The sequence below is a fragment of the Pomacea canaliculata genome, linkage group LG2, assembly GCF_003073045.1.
Source record: "Pomacea canaliculata isolate SZHN2017 linkage group LG2, ASM307304v1, whole genome shotgun sequence".
NCBI classification, from domain to species: domain Eukaryota; kingdom Metazoa; phylum Mollusca; class Gastropoda; order Architaenioglossa; family Ampullariidae; genus Pomacea; species Pomacea canaliculata.
In genome coordinates, this window is record NC_037591.1 from 42,272,086 (window position 1) to 42,290,490 (window position 18,405).

Below are 18,405 nucleotides of genomic sequence, written 5' to 3' on the forward strand. Positions count from 1 at the left end.
GCAAGACTGTTGTTCACTACAACTTAAAGAATGTTTGCGGATATTACACTACTAAGTGGTTCGTTAAGACCCGACAATCTACAACTTCGCGAGAGGCTGTTGGTCTTGGTCTTGGCAGACATCTAGCAGGCCAGAGATATACATCCGTGAAAAGAAGCGCACACGTGCACACGCACCCAGTGTAATAAGCAGTTCCACACTACTGGCGCCGTCACCCCCCAGATTGATTGGGCACACCCGCAGTTTGTACAGAACATCTTTCTTCAATCCTCTTACTACGCCATACGTGTTTCTGCCCGTAAAGACGATCTCAGCAGTCCGAATGTTGTCTGTATACGGCCAGGTAGAAATCTGGTGACAAGGTATGGAGACTACATAGGAGCTCTCCGTCTCTCTCTCTCACACACACACAACTCCCTCTCTCCATGTCTCTCTCTCTCACACACAACTCTCTCTAGCGCCCGCGCTCTTTCAAAACTTCAAAACTGTCATATTCTGTCTCTCACACAACACGTGACACATTAGACAGGTGTCGTGATGTCACACCCACCGTGTAGCTCACAAGAGTCTCTTCATTCTGTTTGCGGGAGATACCGCGCCATGTGACGTACACACTGTCTGTACCGTGAGACGACACCATCACTTCTGTCGGCTGTGACGTCATCCCTAACACAAGGCATACACAAAAAGTTCACTTGTACAGACATTCTACCTCCAGGGTACAACACAAAATTCGTGCTCTAATTTTTATACTGGCAGTGTACTTTATTTTGAATGGCACTTTCGTACAATTATTTTGATGATGATGATGATGATGATGATGTGAACAGATGTGTACTTGGTAGAATGATTTGTAAGAAAAAGTAAATGTAAAAAAATAAGTGTAACTAATAAAATAAGATGTGAAAATAAATTGTATTGATGCATATTGGTAACAAAATTCTTGGAAACGATTAAACATCGTAATATTCATCACGATTACAGTAAACGAAGTGTTGCAGCAAAAAAAAAAAAAAAAAAAAAAAAAAATGTGGTTATTTTTGTTTTCTGTGTCACATTTTTTTCTTTGTGTGAGAGGTGTCATAATAAATGTTACTACTATTTTGATATTATATTTTATGTCAACTTAGTTTAGTGATAATAATTCTACAGTTTTTTAGGACATAAAGATAAATAATATCTAAAGATGGTGTAAAGATAATTCAGATTGGGTGACTCCTAAAAATGTAAGCTGACCCTGTTCTACCCAATAACTGTGCTCTGCCTCTTATTATTTATTTCACAAAACTTCCCCTTCACACCCTACTCCAGCAGTAGTTCGCTTCTGATCACACCTTCATGTTCAGCTAAGATAATATCCTGTCGACCTTAACTGACCTCATGAGAGCACCAACACATTCTCTGTTGTTTTTGTGCTTTTTTTCCCTCGTGTGTTCATCTGTGTACATTCTAGCGAACGAGCCATTCTAATTGGGTTAAAAATGAATAAATATTGCTGATGTATTTATCCGTACAACTATACCTGTATCAGCAGCCATAAAAAAACTGACCGTAATTTACTCCTTTGCTAGAGTGTGCATGTGGCTGTAAGTTGTTGAAAGTAGTCGTCTGTAAGTCTGTAAGTATACTTTTGACTCTAGTCATCTGTAAGCAGTTTTTGGGTAAGTGTATAAAAACGGGAAGTTCACTCTGACTGTACGAACCACTGTTGTATGTCCTCTGTTTGTTCTTCTCGCTGACTGGTCCGAGGCCCGCCGAGTTGTAGACCTGTACATCCATGACGTACATGGTGTTTGGCAACAGACCAATGACTGTGGCTCCACTGGAGGCTTCCCCAGTGTAGTGGCTCATGATGAGGGGATTAGTTACATCTTCCCAATAGTTTACCTGCAAACAAACAGCAGCTTCTGCAGAGGAATCGCTCTTCATTCTTTATAGGTAGTGTGAAATATATACACAGATCTTAAATAATCTTATATGTGACCACTTGCTAGGGTCTTAGAGCTGTCCACTCGAACTATAATTATTTGATTTGTTCATAAGAGTATTCAAATTTCTTCCTTAACTTTCTTATGAACAGTCCATTGGGGTAGCTATTAGGAAAAGCAGAGATTAGTAAACTTCCTTTTAGTTTTTCTGGAGAAAGGTAAGGTTATTTCTGTGGCAAATATCTTGCCACATTACCTAGTAACCAAAGAGTTGTAACTAAGGAAATTGGAACGTTACCTGGTAACCAAGAATCTTGCCTCTCACGGCTTCCTTGGTGTCTGGCACCGGGATCCAGGTGATATCGAGTGCAGTGGAGTTGTGGGGGAAGATTAAAATATTACCAGGAGTTCCGATAGGTACTGTAAAAACAGAGAGCAGGAGGAAACTGCAGTCTTATCTTTAGCACCAAAATGATTTGTTTGCCCCAATATCTGCATGCCTTTAAACAGTACCGAATCAGAGAGTTGGGACAGGAGGATGAGAGACAGGAATGTACACCATGCAAGCAACAATTACCCTCTTGATTGGACAAAGAAAACAGCAGATCTTTATTTAAGTGTCACAGGTATGAGCCAGCAAACTAGAAAAGCATAGATGCGAACATTTAAAATATTATTATTACAAATTGTATAACTGCGATTGCGCAGATGACAGACGAGAACAACAAAGAAGCCCAAGACGGGTAGCGAAAGAAAAGGACAAAACTCACGATCCTCTGCCGAATAGATCGTCGCAACAGAAGAGTTGGGACCAGCCCCTGCCCGGTTGAACGGCTGCACCATGACTTCATAGAGAGAATAAAAGTTTTCTTTCCCCACGAGAACCACGAAGGAGCCAACATCACCAACCGTACCCTGAAAACATGAATGTCCTAATGTTACAATGTGTTGTAAACCATCTACGGCTTCCTCGCGTGAAAGAGCATTTCTAAACATTATATCGATGGAATATTGATTGGAAATATTAATGGGAAATTGATGACATGTTAATGTCATGTTGATGTCATACTGATGGAAGACTGATATCAAATTGATAAGAAATATTGATGGTGTATTCTTCTTTACCGTCTTCTACCTCAGCCTCTGATATTTCAAGTCCTCCAGCACTCTCACTCTCACTGTGTACCCCCATCCTCATGCATAAGTGCCACTCATGCAGTCGTCTTAAGAAAACAATTTCAAACAAGAACTAGAAGCCACAGCAGATGTTACTGACCTTTTGCCAGTTGCCAGGTCGGTCATGCAGACGGTAGTAAACGTTATAGCCAAACTCAGCCCCACCATGGTCTTCCTCGCGCAAGGGCTACAGGTGTTAGACATTTTTTTTTAAAATGAATAAAAATTAATGCAGTTTAGTGATCAAACACTGTTTCTATTGTCACATAAAACGGCTTAATTGCTCGCCGAGACCTGACAGCTTTCACGAGAGGCTAAGAGTTTATCTCGGCAGATAGGCAGCAGTCCAGATATATACAATTCCGTGGTAAAAGCCGTCACCAGTTGAGCTACTTGGGATTATCGTTGGCCACCATACCAGGACAAATTAAAAGAGGATGTGCGCATGCGTGGCTGGTCAATACAAATACATGTAACATAGTTGCTTCCGTGGTAGTACTGACTATTATATAGTTATTAATATCTTGTTAGTATGGAACTCTCATGCTGATAGTATAGAGTGTGAGAAACTGTTCTGTGAGCATCTGTTAGCTGTGTGAACAAAGGGCACTTACCGTCCAGGTGATACTCAGGTCACCGAGTTTGCTCCCCTCGCCAGCAGTGATGTTGCCAGGTGCAAGAGTGGGAGGGCCCTCTGACGTCTGGTGGTAAGCTGCGTAAACAAAAGTGACGTCAGTTGCATAGACACGAGTGACGTCATGTGGAATTTTGTATACACACGAGTGACGTCAGGTGTTTTGTCGCATAGCAACAAGTGTGTGTAGACACACGGAAGGTAGACTGGTGTAAAGAAAGGTGATGTCTGTTGGATGTTGTGAGGACAAAGCTCATGTAGTGGAAAGGTAGATTGACAAAGATGTTTGGCAATATGTCGTATAGACTAAAATCACGTGACATGTGGTCAAAAATGATTGCTGATAGTATGCATATAGATGAAAGTGGCATATTGTTGTATAGTGTATAGACAGATATGATTTCTAGTGGTTCTCTGTGCATTAAAACGGAGCCCACAGAGGTAGCCGAAAGATAAATAAATTTATAAGAAAATAGTAGAACACCTCCCCACCTCTTAACCCGCAAATAAAATTGATATGTTCTGAACAAAAATTCGAGAAATGTTTATTATTGGACCTTCCCTCGCACATTAATTCTTTCCTTCACTTTTAATTCGTTTATTCATCGTTTATTATTACTCTTCTTTCATCTTTCTTTCCTTTCTTTTTCTCTACTTTGTTTTCTCTCATTTTCTCTGTCTTGCTGCCTTTGTTTTCTTTCTTAATTATTTCTTTGTCTAAATCATATGGAAGATTTTTTTCGTTTGCCTTCCCTCCCCTTGTCTCTCTCTCTCTTATCCTCCTTATTTTACTCACTGACTGGTTTCACAGACAAAAGAAATGTACTAACCAGACGGCACACTGTAAGGACCAAGACCGTGAGCGTTACGGGCGCTAACTCTGAACTTGTACGCCGTCCACGGCCGCAACTCAGTGATAGTTATCTCCCTTCTCTCACGGCCCTGAACAATGGTGGAGGAATCCGGTACGTCTACAGGAGAACAATGGAACAAGTAATTGTCACAGCCATGATTCAAAACTAGGGCCTTTATTTCGGTGTTTTAAGTGTATCAACAAGAGGGTTATTTTTACATCAATAAACAGTTAAATATAATTTTCAGGCTAGTGGACTGTGTGAATGTAGTTTAGCTGTATTTAACACAGAAAAGTTGTTCACTTGTGTATATAACGTATAGAAGAAAAAAGAGATGAAGAACAAGACGATCACAAAGAATAAGAAGAAAGAGATGATGATGAGTCTCAGTATAAATCCAATGTGTAAATACAGGGGAATTTTTTCACACAGGTCATAACAAAAAGAATAAAACACTTTTATTGCGCTACATAACTGAGACAGGTCGCACTCTCCGGACTGACCAATGTTAATTAAAAATGACATTAACAACACTGGCTAACAATAACTAACAATGTTACAAAACATATTGAGTCACTGAGTCTCAGTGAATTATAACTATTTTTCAGTATCATCGTCCAAACATTCACAAAGACACGCTAATTAGACGTCTCGAAACCAAGTATTCGCTTTGTTTCTTACTTTGCATGATGAAGGTCCAAGCCGGGTTGAAGTCCGTGGCGGCTTGTATTGTCCATGACGTCACAGCACTGCCCCCGGCGTCACCTGGTGTCCACCGTAAGGTGATGCTCCTGCTGGTGTAGTCCAGGCTGGTCTCTACAGTCAACCCTGCAGGCTCCGAGGGCGGCCCTGGATAGAGCCAGAAAAAGATTTCTTTACACGGAGGGGAAGTGAATGTACTATCGCTACATCCCAAACCACTCTAGCCACCTTCCTTCGTTATCTGCTTTTTCATTGGATCTTCTCAGTGATGCACCCTCTTGGAGGCTGTCACCTGCTGTGAAAGGAAGTGTGACAAAGGTGCTGCAGTTCTGCGAATGGATACAAGTTTACCGCTTATATGTTGAGTGATTTGCAAGGTTTTAAACCTCTACTAAATGAAAGCCGATTGTATCGACACGATACGATATTCTAGGTCGAAGCTTTTGGTCCAATTTCTACTGGGGTGGCCGAGCCAGCATTTAAGGTTATATCAGGACAGAGCAGTCAGTTCTAAAAAAAAAAAAAAAAAAGAGTGAATTTCAAGGGAGTAGGGTGCAGTATTTCAGTTCAGGTGTACATGTATTAATATAAAGGGACAGACACGTACAGACAAAAGAGCGAGGAGATCAGAAACTTTCTTATAACACCACTAAGGGTCAGCATTTCCACCTGTTAATCTTTGTAAATATCAAATGATTTACCGACGACGGTGAGCGTAGCGTTGGCAGTGACAGTGTCAAAGGTGGTGACTGCCAGACACGTGTACTGCCCCGCGTGCCGTCGTTGACAGCCCTGAATGTACAGACCCGACAATCCTCCCTCTGAGCCCTGAGGGAGCACACAGGAGCAGGGCACTCGTAATTACACAGCAGCTAATTATACATAATCAGCTGATAGACATTGCCGCAAATCAATAAAATCGGATTATCATGAAAGCACAGGTTGCAAAAAGTTTTCGACTGTAAATCATCGTGCTTGGATGCCGACAACACTCTGATAACTTGTAACTTTGATGTTAATAATTTAAATAATTTAATAGGTTAGACAAAGTGCTTGGTGACTACGAAACCAGGATGATAAAAAGCAGCAGTAGGACATGAAGAAGATGGAATTAGGGTGACAGAAGAGCATCATTGCCAAGGAAACAGAATCTGACCTTGCGATAGTGGGCATCTTTCCAGTAGAGTGGCTTCCCTTGGAAGAGCCAGTCTGTCTGAAGATCGAGTTCCGGGTCATGTGACACTACGCAGGACAGGAAGGCCGTTGTTGTTGACCTGCACTGTAGTGTCCCTGGGTAGGTACTGATGGTCGTTTGAGCTGAAAGGCGCGAGAAAAGGTGAGACTGACTCAGTGGCAACAACACTTAAGGCTTGGTGAAGTGCTGTACATCAAACAGTCCGCCATACTGTACCCAGTACGTCGAGTTTCCAGAACTGGAAGCTTGGCCATACACGTTCACCGCTTGGCACATGTACGTCCGGAGTCCGATTCAATCAGATTGCTGATGACAATATTCCCGTTGCTAAGGATACGAATCCGTGCCGTTGCTTCTGTACTTCCAACGCTGGCGCCATTTTTGTACACGTGATTTCAGGTTTGGGAGCTGCTTCCGTGGACATCTTATGGTTGCTGTTCCTCCACGAGCACCCAGGTGATGGGACTGGACCGGATGTTTAGTGAAAGTGGGTTTGAATCCTTTGAACAAAAACATATTTGGATCAAATTGCCCCGATTGAAAATAAAAATCTGATTTATGATATTCGAGCACTATATTCAGTGGAAAGCCTTCTACACCGCCTTCTTGCATAGTCGCGCGACATGAATTATTTTGACAAAGAGTGCCTCCTTTGTAAACTACTTGCCCAAAACTCTCATCTGTCCTGTGGAGTAAGACGGCCATGGATGTTTGCTGGCCCGGCACTGGTACATGCCGTTTATGACGAGCGCATCAGGGCTGACGACGGTGAGGGTGTTGCTGAGTATCTCCACGTCCCCAGACACGTGCTGCAGACTCTCGCCGTCCTGCAGGACATGTTTCATTACAAGAGTTATTCTCCTTCCAGGAAGTTTGTAACTACAGTATAAGGTCATTAAACTGCGATGATTGAGGTCCCAACTGCTTCACCGCGCTTAGGTTGTCCGCGGCTGAAATATTTTTTGATACTACATAAATTACAATAAATAAGAACATTGCCAGAAAATCTGAAGGTGTCATGTAGGTGGGAGCGGGTATGTTTCTGAATAATTTTTCAACCAGGTGTAAGTGGCGGCAACATCATGTACTCACCTTGAACCAGGTGTAAGTGGGCCGGGACGCCTCGCGCTCACATCGCACGTCACTCTCCGCCTTCGTCCACGTGCTTGTCGTGAAGGTCGTAGATGTAGTAGGGACTCGCTGCCAGAACACAGACATGCACATCAGCGACTGCACCGCGACTGCAATCGCGACTGCGGACATGAGCATTGTATGCATTTTCGAGTTCGTCTCTCATACTGCCCCCCCCCCCCCCGCCTTGTTTGAGTGTGCAAAGGTGGTCCAACATTCACCCACATCCCTGAACACATGTTTCCTCAGTGTTATAACAGATGCAGACCGCTACTGCAGCGAAATTTACCCATACAGAGCCCCAGATCCAAACCTTCACCCCGAACCCACTAGCCTTATGAGGCGTGTTATGTGTGACTGCATTTGACTGACATTTTATTTATTTATTTTTTTTTGACAGTGGGTAGAATTCCTTTCTTGCTTACACTCGATGTTGAGGCGGATGGATTTCTGTGCTGTGGCCGCGCTGATCCGGTGCCGCCCCGGGATGCGTGGCACACGTACACCCCCGCGTCCTCCACCTGCACGTTGGGATGATGAGCACACGTTTCTCCTCCAGCAGGTAGGAGTCGGTCGGCAGAGCAGCTTCTCTCGCGACCAGGAGTAGCGTATGTCAATGCTGCACGTGCAGAATTTGCAGGATTTGTATGATACATATCGCACTGACTGTTTCGGGGTGTCTGTTTTTCTCTCTACTGACAAGGGAATGGCGAGATGATAATAAATTTCTTTTTTGATTTATGGGCCGTTTTGTGGGCGAGTGGCGTTGTTAGTTTAGTGACACAGAAAGAAATAGAAAGAAAAATGTTCTATTTACTCACGTTCCACTAGGCTAGACATTCCAGTCCACTTCTTGTCCTCTTAACCGGTTGCCTTGGGTACACGGCAGGAAATCATCAGCCAATCTGAGGTTCCCCAGATGCTGGGCTCTGAAGTCAAATTGTCACACGCGCGCGTTTTTATTCTATTTTATTGTGTTTCTCCTATCTTCTCAAAGCGTCGTATGTACACCTTACACAGAATTGTGAACAATCGCACATCTTAGAATATGTCAGTAGCAAGAAGACTACATATTAAGTAACAGACACAAGTGATGAGATTTGACGAGCTTACTTACCTGTCTGGGTCACCTGTAGCTCTATGGCATTACTGACCCTCGACGGAGGCTGGGCGGTGGCTTATGGGGGTACCGGAGGGGGCATGAGCTTTGACCAATGCAGTAATACACAGCAGCATCGCTGTGGTCACTCGGAAAAGTACAGGTTACCGTTGGCAGAGACGAAACAGGTGTGTTCAAGAGGTCCGTTCGAATGAAGTTACCTGGTGAGTACTTCATCCACCCGTACCCCACTTCTGCTCGATCCAGACGGGTGTTTGTAAATAGAAGCGTAGAGATAGATGTTCACGAGTAAAGATTAACAGACAGGTGTTTTATAATAGAGACCTTCAGACAGGTGTTGGTAAATCTACAAAATATCTTAAAGAGTAAATGTCTTTAGGTGTTGATAAATAAAGGTCCAAAGAAGTTTATGAATACAGGGTCTACAGAGGTTTTGTAAATACAGGTCTTAAGAGAGATTTCGTGAATATATGTATAGGTCTATAGCAAAAATTACCTCGAACTAGTTTTATTCCGAAATCATTCTTACTTGGCTTTGTTCATGACAAAGGCAAGTGACCGAAATCATCATTTGGTTAATATATTTTACCGTGACAAAATAATTAAAACTTTTTTTAACCGCTGTTGTTTTCTTTCAGAAAGCTAACACAACCAATAATTTTTTTTATAAACATTTTAACTCTGAAAGTTGGCGTTTGTACATATCTAGTATGTGTTTGTTATTACCTGTCTGTATGAAGGTGGAAGGCATTTGATCATGCCGAAGCTGTGTTGTTTTACCTGAACTTTTTCGCGCTGTACGTTTGAGAACTCTCCAAGAACTAAGGATAGAATGAGTGAGAAACTGTAAAGATGTGATGAGTGAAAACATTTTAGAACAGAATGAGTGAAGGTATTTCAGGACAGAATGAGTCGCAAAATCTTCCATCAGAATGATAGTCTGCAGATGGGATGAGAGACAAGATTTACTAAGAAAATGAGTAAAGATGAAAGAAGAAGGTTTTAAGAATGTAGGGTAAAATGGGTGAAAGAGAAGGTTAAAAAAATGACAACATATTTTTTCGTGTAAGCTGATTTCCAGTTCTTTGTTTTAAGAAGAATTTGATATTGAATGATCAACTTTAAATGCATGAGCCAAGACATGGTCTTTAGTAAACAAGTAATCACGTGATCAACACTATTTGTAAACATCAAAATTATCTTTGTAAGATAGCTACACCACTGACTTCCAAAGCTGAGAAGTCCGATCTGACTGATGACCGTTCCGTAGGGATTGGTTGCTGTACAGATATACCGCCCAGCGTCTTTGTTTTCAGTCGGGTTCGATGATGACCAGCTTCCCATTTGTTAATGCGTACCTGACACATACATCCTACGTTAATAAACAACACAAAGCCAGCGAACGAAATTAATATTAACGGGATGTTGCCGAATGCAGAACACGAAACATACACTGAAGATTTACATGTACGAAGTGCGGGAAACCAAGATGTAAGATTTAATTAAATAAATGTTAGTGTATGGTGCAAAGATACAGATGAAGACAGAAGGACGGGTGTAGAGATAAAGAAATAAAGGGAGTGAGAAAGAGAAAGATAGCAAGGCACTACAAGTCGATGGTGGTGCACCTTGAATCCATGTCAGTGGTGATGGGGATGGTGTTGTTGACCAGTATTTTGTACATGCGGTAGGTGGGCGAGGGGTTGGCTGCGGCCGTGCAGTCAATGACAACGGACGCGATGCCTTCCACCGCCATGATGTTGTCCGGCTGGTCAATGAACTTGGGACCACGTGGCACGTCGTTGGGGTCAAGGACATCTAGGCCGTAGTCTGTGTACATACAGCACGCACACACACCTTTTGATACACGTGTGATGTGAGGAGTAACGAGAGCACTGCCAGACAACCACCCCACATTTTTAAAGGATGAGAATACTTCACTTTAAATTCAGCAGGTAAATTTAATTTGATTGTAAGAACGTTAGCAGAACTGTAGATAGGAGCAGTTTTTCATGAAGAAGATGGGTTTTTATACATATTTAAAAGATGTATCAGTGTCGGCACCTCATTTCATGACATCACGTGACATTCTTACCAAAGTCCCGACTGTCCTCGATAATTCTGTAAGCTTCCTCCCGGCTAATCTCGCAGATGAAAGGAAGTAAATGATTGGCTGCCGCTCGGCTCCATCCGTAAGTTGTTACTGAAAAAAGTTTCCTTCATTAATTGACATCACAAATAGGACAATGAAATAGAAAAAGAGATATAGTTTCGTTTGGCCGGTTAGTCTGTCATACTAGTCTGTCATACCTCCATACTTGTATGTGATGTACGGCCCTGTGTCAAGTCTGTCCTCCTCGCTCAGCCAGTACTGGAGCTCCGGGGCGATGCGGCTGCCGTCGCTCTCCCACACCAAGTCGCCCTGCGCCATGTTGCGCACCAGACCGCTCGTGTAGAACTCGCGCCTGGGGAATGTTGGGGGGATGTGCGGGAAGGGAACATTCAAAAATTAACTGGCATCGACGCACATCTTCAGGAACTTACACGATACTAACAACCTACTCCAAGCTCGGGTACAGCAGTGTCAGGTAAATACCAGACAAAACCATACACGTAAACAAACGGACCTGCAACGCACACAGGATGATGATATTGAGCTTGAAAGTATTAGATAAGTGAATGGCATAGCTTACCTTGATGTGTTTGATAACTCGTGATGGGTTTTTTCAAAAAGGTATTCGGAAAACTACTTATCTTTTGACATATCGCTTACTACCTTGACATATCGTTTGACATCAGCCATCCACTGAGAAATTGGTGTTCTGTCTTGCTAGTAATTCACACCCAACAGCTCCATTGGCCTGAGAACAGAGTGTTCAACACTATTTCTTCTTTAAGCTATATATATATATTTTGGAGTCTAGAGTTTCGTCACTAAGCTCTGTAGTGTCTTTGTGTCAACACCTCATTCTTGAACCTACTAAAGTGTCTGTGTTCGGAAGGAAAAAAATGCTTCCACGAAGGTCGGTTTCGCACTGTTGGGATGAGGGTGGAATTGGAAGTGGGTCATTTTCAGTCACACATCAGATAATAGCAACGACACATACTAATCTCATTTGTGCAACACATAGGACAATATGGAAACAATATAGAGATGAATACACGATACAATAAAAATAAGCCATGACTATTATTAAGCCACCGTCTCCTTTTTCTTTGTTATATTCATTTTGTCTGTTTTAGATAATCCGACCTGCAGGTTGTTGGTTGGAGACACATTTAGCCCCTTGCCTACTTTGAATATTTACAGGCCACCACCCTCTCGCGCTCGTTAGCATAAATAATACTAGAAGACCATAACGCTCCCTAAAGGCTCTTCCCCTACCAGCCAGCGATTCGCGACAGCCACTTTTCAACCGTCACAACCATAAACGCTTAGCAATCCAGTGTGTAGATAATTCCACACCACACCTGTAGCCCTTGTTTTATTGTGTACAGCTGCTATTTGTATTTTCCACTCGTTCGTTGGAAGCTCTTGTATGTGTGTGCGTTCGTTGGCTCGCTCGTTCTTTTCCTTCTGTTTTGTGCGTCTTCCGTCATTATTTATTGTTCATTTCTTCTATTTATTCCTTCTAGTAAGTTATCATCACTGTACCGTTTGCTTCATTTCTCAGCTGGTGAAAAGTGTACCTTCAGTGTCACGCCTGGATTGACGACTGCTAGGTGTGTACGAATCAAAATAGATTCTCAAGAAGCGCCTTACGTCACCAAGAGGATTTCCGTTTTCTGTTCACTTTGAAACGGAGGGGAAAACTAAAATCTTCACCGCTCTTCTTAACCGAAAAAAAAAGGTGGATCCGTCGTCAACACCCAAATGTGATCAACACACCCACAAGGCGCCAGTCAGTCTCAAAGACAGCCGCTGGTTCATTGCCAGGATTACACTAGCAACGGTTTAACGTGTAAATGTTCCTGTTTTGTTTTTATATAGTCATCGCAACCATCACAGCTTAAACTCGATAAGCCAAGAAACTTTCCTAAGGCTGAAGATGGCGCCAACTCAATGTTCACCGTGAGCTGCTCAGTGAGTATGACAGTCACCTACCCCACAGTACTGCACGTGCGGTGTCGTGGTCTGTGCTCAGGAAACATGACGAACACGGTAGCACTTGAGCTGAAAGGCACCCACTCGTCTGGACAGTCTGTGTGACAATGGGTACGGATATAAATAGAATAAACAACGGCAGACCTTAAACATCTTCAGAAACAAGTTATACAGAAATAAATACCAAAAGTAAATTAGTCCAGAAACTGAATTCTAGAATAACACACAGTAAAATTAAGACATAGAGCAAATAAACAGTTTTAACTACAAGACCCCCGCAAAGCTAACAATGAACAATCTAGACAATGTTAGAAACTAAACTTCGTTTGGGAGGAGAATTGCATTCTTCCCTCACCTAGTGAGGAGCGTGTAAGCGACGTTTGCTGTTCCACGAAATAAAAATACCGATCCAATAAAAGTTCGAGTTTGAGTTCTGTTTGAGATGTGTGAGAGAGAGAGAGTGTGAAAGAGAAAGAGTAAGATTTGAAGGAAGGCTATTTATATCAGTTGTGTTGGTAAACACTACTCATTGCCAGTTTCAATATAAAAACACGCCACGATTGTGTGACATTTACTAACGGCACACAGATATCCTTTAGGAAACAGTGGCTGCCATTTAGCTCTGTGACTTAAATAACGGCGTATCTGTACTTGCCTACATCATGTTAGACGGATGTCTGTATTTGTCAGTATGTCATTATGTAAGGTATGTTACTTGTATATACATATAAGTATGATTGCATGTGTTGTTAAAAAAAGCTATCTCTGTGTACAAAGCCTATGTTTCTATGGTTAGCAGCTTCTCTCTGCACAGGGTGTGATTAGAGGCTGATGAATGATTTTGTGTACATTGCCAGGAAAGTGTTTTTCTGTGTCTATGTTGTTTTATGTGGTAGTATTTTATGTTTTGTATGTATTGTATAATAAATAAAAAAGAACATTGTCAAAAAATCCAATAAAAATATTATTACAATTTTTTAAAAGTTATAAAAAATACATAGGTTGAGTTTGTTAATATTTTCTGAATTCATACACGTCAAACATCGAAGCAAATATTTTTCTGAACCAGAAAAGGAATAGTGTTAACTAATAAATAGAGACTGTTTTTTTACCTTCATATTGTGAGACGCAGTACAACAATAAGCACCGACAGAAAGCAACTGGTCCTCGTGGTGCTATGAAGCAGCCTCTGGACATGAAGGATAAAATCATTATGAGACAGTAGACATGTCGGTGCGACGATGTGAGTGGACAGAATGTCAGACAAAGACCAGTGGAGCAGCCACAACATGGCGGACAGAGTACTGAGGAGACAGAACATGAAGAACAATGACAGAAGCCTGGAGACTGACCAAGCAGACATGATAAAGCGACGTTTAAAACTACATTCTAAGAACTTTTCTAGCAACAACAACAAAAAAATCAAGACTTTTCAGATAAACTCTCCATGAACTCATTCCTCTTAATATGCTACATGAATCGACCAACTTCTTGAACCAACATTGTGTGTCGAGTTCTCATCAGCTACAGCCGGAAGTATCCATCTCCACCTGTCAAAAATATATTGTGATTCCTAACAGCAAAGCACAAACGTCTTTGTAATAAATTCAATTATTCCACAGCTATTATAGATATTGTTTGTGCAGAACACAAATGGTCAGAATTCGTGTTGGACAACAGGTTGCACCTTGAAGCAAACCAGACTGATTCAGTGCCAACCGTTGACTTTCAACACTATATGCTGACAAATGTCTGTTTATGATGCTGTTCCAGACCTACGTTCATCATAATCCTGTTCCACCAGCAACTGAGTGAGGGACCAGCAGGTCAGATTAACAGGAATCGTAAGCTTAAAACAATAGTAAAGTCGGCCTATAGGCGTTTTATACTTTACAAGCTTGCACAAGCTCGAGAATGAACAGTGACTAGATAGATTGACATGTCAGGTGTTCACCCTGGAAAATTCCAAATCTGATTTTATGGTTGGCGACCTTAAACCACATAAGGCTTTCATAAAAAGTAGTTTGGTCCCAAACCCACCAAATACAATAGACATGATGATGATGTGATTATGCATGAGATTAATATGAATGATGATAAGAAATCGGCAATCAAAAGATTCTGAAAATATATAAATTATATTATTGTTTGGATAGTCCCAAAATACATTAATATACCTTCATAGACAAAAATCTGATTATATTTATACCACTCATTCTTAAAAATTGTGTTAAGTATAAGAGGATTAATTAAAGGCCAGTCGCATATTTATCTATATAATGTCTACACAGTTGAGGCTCTGTAGCGACTGTATTAATTATGTATTACACGAAGAATGAACTTCCTTTGAGCAATGTTTGTTTAATTTCACCCTAACGGAAAACACTGATCTCAGTACAGCTGTCATCTCCATCGGTCTGTGTGTGTGTGTCTGTGTGTCTGTGTGGGCTGCGTTTGTGTAGTCTGGTCTACCCACTTTTGCAGGGTTTTTATTGAACTTGTACTGCATAGTCAAGAGTTCTCCAAGAACCCGTGGTGCTGAGACGTGGCTCCATGCCACTAAACTCATCTTCTGTGACTGTTTACACACGAGTCTTGTGTCGAGACATTCACTAGTACACTGCATACCGTCCCATACATGCCTTCATCATTCCAGTTAAACTATAATTCAACAGGTTACCATCGTCACTAGGTCATAGGTCACCTTTTATTATTATTGTTGTTCCTCCAACACACATTATAATTTCGCTAGCTTTGTCTCGTTCTCACCAAGTATCTTCCCCCACCAATCAGAACCAACACGACGACAAAAATGACGCAGACCAGACGACGAGCAGCCAGACTTACAGCCATGACACCGCCTGCACCCTGTAAAAAGCGCTCCGCATTCACTGTCCACCGAAAACGATGACAATCTACTTCATCCATTGCAGCACATTTCGCTTTACTTCTTTCCAATCAACAATTTCAATTATCAACTTCCTCATACTCCTCTCCATGACATACACACCCCAGCAGCCCTCAGGCCCGCCGACAACACAAAAGTGTCAGCACAAACTCACCCCACCACAACACCACAACAAGCGCACACACGTAGCACAACCCCACCACTCAAAATCACCTCGTGAATTCAAGCACATGAAACAGTCAATTTACGATGAAATACACTGAGACTAAGTCAAAGTAACAATTTATCGTGCATTCACTTCATCAAATTTATTGAATTCTTCCGTACATCAAGGTCTCCCAAGAGAAAATGCAAGCAAAGTACAACATAAGAAACACATGAGTGATATCACACACTTTAAACACAATTAATACATTAAACATATTCAGTCAAATATCTTCAAATACATTCTAACAAGCCAAGTACTGGCAAAAACACTTCATAGACTCACCTGTCTCCGATATCTCATCCTAGAAATGTTGTCAGGAAGCTAATTACCAGGTATTCGATTAGACGGCAAAATTTCAAAATACAACTGCAATGTCAAATCCACTAAACATTAAGCTTTCCTTGTGAACTTCCTGACTCCAATGAATGTGTGTGCTGCAGCAATTCCCAGCACTTGACGTCCACAGTCCCTAACCCTGCCACGGCATTCACAACGAGAATGAATGCTGTTTGTGTAGATTAACGAAATCCCAATGTGGATGAGGATGCACTTTACATGACGATTGCTGCTCAGCTTGTTATACGTCATGTTTCTACATCCAATCAGTGCCCCGCCACCAAGCCATCACACTAGCCGAAAGAACTGCAGAAGCTCAACATCGCAGAACTATAGCAACAGTCTGAATAATCAATAACCAATACCTTTAGTTACTACATTGTGAATTACTGACATCAAGGTCACCACCGCACTACAGCAGATGCATTCACATCTAGTTCATATTTGGACCCATGCGAATATCGTAGTGGCAACAATTCTAAGCAGAAAATGGAAATTTAATCACAATTTCAAATGCTTCATGAGAATTGTATTATACATTTCGATGACACGAGTGGTTTATCCTAGAATATCACAACTCCGCATTACCACCACACAATGTTCGAGAACTATTGTCAATAAGGCCTTGCTGCCAAAGCTTAAGTCGAATCGTTATGCAACAACCAACAAATAACCGTCCGGTTTCACATCAGGCGCACTCGACTAGGCTCAGTTGAGCACGATTTCGTTCCACTTCTCGTTACAGACACACCCCCCGCTCCATCTTGCAGCGCCGACGATGCCTGGTCCCCTTCGCACATGACGGCCCCCAGGCCGACGTGCCACACTTCAAAATGCTCGATTGTGAAAGAGATCACAGTAAGTCACAAGCACTACTGTCCCTCGAAGGGACGCCGAGGCATCTGTTAGTGGACGCTCGCCTGACCTTCGACGGCCCATTCACTCACCTTCTTCTAAACTTGTCACCAGCACGCTCAGGGCACCGGGCCAAATTCTATCAGACCGACTGTAACACACAAATACTAGAATCAGTACTTCGACGAGAGCGGCACTGAATAACGACCCATCCAATCTCGCAGACTATCCATCTGATCTTATCTCACATGCACTGAAAAAAAAAAAACCCAACCCAACAACACAACCACAACCACCCAAACACACCAAACCCACCCCCCCCATCCCCCACCACCTGGTGCACTCAACGCCCATATAACCTCCCTCACGCCGCCTATTCCTGCCTGAACAACAGAATAAGCACCACTCTTCTCATTCTTAATATTTTTAGCTTTGATTGCCCTCCGCACCACTCAACGCAACAAGAACACGTCACCGTCAGTAAATAGTCCCTAAACTCTGAGGCACAAACAACACTCGACGATACACTTGCGAAATTACAGATTCCTCTTTTTATTCTTATCCAGTTACAAGAAGAGAAAAGAAAGACGGCAGCAGATATGACAGATAAAGCAGCCCTCAGCGTGTAACAGACAAGCACGCGTATTTCGACTTGTCCACTTAACCAGACTTTCGCTTCATATTCTTCCTGTTAACTACTGAAACCTCCGACACTTGAACTAATCGACCCTGCAGTCAGTGCGATCGGAGTGCTGGCACCCGTCCTGAGATGTAGTTACCCAACATATCCCAAGTAAACGTACAATACAAAATTGTTGTGTCCCACAACATCCCTCCCCTGCCCACAAGTGCACCCGAGAACACCACACACTCCCGACATGATTTTACCACCATTTTCACAGACATCCACTACAGCAATTCAACACCCATCCCAACACACCTTACTATATTAAGTCAATGAACTTACGCCCGATGCCCACAACAATACGTCTTACCCCAACCATACAGCAAGACTTCCCGAGAACAACAGTCACTCTCTCTCCGTGTACCTCCAAATCTCAACACACCAAAACTTAACAGACTTAACCCCATGAAACGAACAGAAATCACAACACAGACAGTCATGCAAATATAGACAGGCAAGACCAGACACACCCGCACACTGAACTTACAAAGCTGAAAGATCTCTGACGATGCTCACAACACGCATGCTCCAAACACAGTCACTCAACACCCCAAACCTCTACTCCATT

The 18,405-nt window shown here is 42.3% G+C and overlaps 2 protein-coding genes across 2 annotated transcripts in view; both read right to left on the reverse strand.

Moving 5' to 3' along the window:
- Nucleotides 1-7,707, reverse strand: part of LOC112556061 (contactin-like) — a 46,565-nt gene extending 38,858 nt beyond the window's left edge. Inside the window, exons 1-11 of the mRNA XM_025224674.1 lie at nucleotides 7,582-7,707; nucleotides 7,157-7,316; nucleotides 6,451-6,611; nucleotides 5,996-6,122; nucleotides 5,274-5,441; nucleotides 4,569-4,709; nucleotides 3,719-3,816; nucleotides 3,205-3,291; nucleotides 2,699-2,843; nucleotides 2,227-2,348; nucleotides 1,704-1,887 (exon numbers count right to left, since the gene is read on the reverse strand). Coding sequence (XP_025080459.1) covers nucleotides 1,704-1,887; nucleotides 2,227-2,348; nucleotides 2,699-2,843; nucleotides 3,205-3,291; nucleotides 3,719-3,816; nucleotides 4,569-4,709; nucleotides 5,274-5,441; nucleotides 5,996-6,122; nucleotides 6,451-6,611; nucleotides 7,157-7,316; nucleotides 7,582-7,707 — 1,519 coding nt within the window. The remainder of the gene's footprint in view (nucleotides 1-1,703; nucleotides 1,888-2,226; nucleotides 2,349-2,698; nucleotides 2,844-3,204; nucleotides 3,292-3,718; nucleotides 3,817-4,568; nucleotides 4,710-5,273; nucleotides 5,442-5,995; nucleotides 6,123-6,450; nucleotides 6,612-7,156; nucleotides 7,317-7,581) is intronic.
- A 1,761-nt stretch (nucleotides 7,708-9,468) lies between these two features.
- On the reverse strand, nucleotides 9,469-11,559 carry LOC112557928 (contactin-like). The gene is made up of 6 exons (XM_025228088.1): nucleotides 11,517-11,559; nucleotides 11,051-11,205; nucleotides 10,836-10,943; nucleotides 10,369-10,570; nucleotides 9,967-10,098; nucleotides 9,469-9,561 (listed from the first exon to the last, which is right to left on the reverse strand). The coding sequence occupies exons 1-5, from the start codon at nucleotides 11,534-11,536 to the stop codon at nucleotides 10,053-10,055; spliced, it is 531 nt and encodes a 176-aa protein (XP_025083873.1). The 5' UTR covers nucleotides 11,537-11,559; the 3' UTR covers nucleotides 9,469-9,561; nucleotides 9,967-10,052.
- Nucleotides 11,560-18,405: the final 6,846 nt, after the last annotated feature.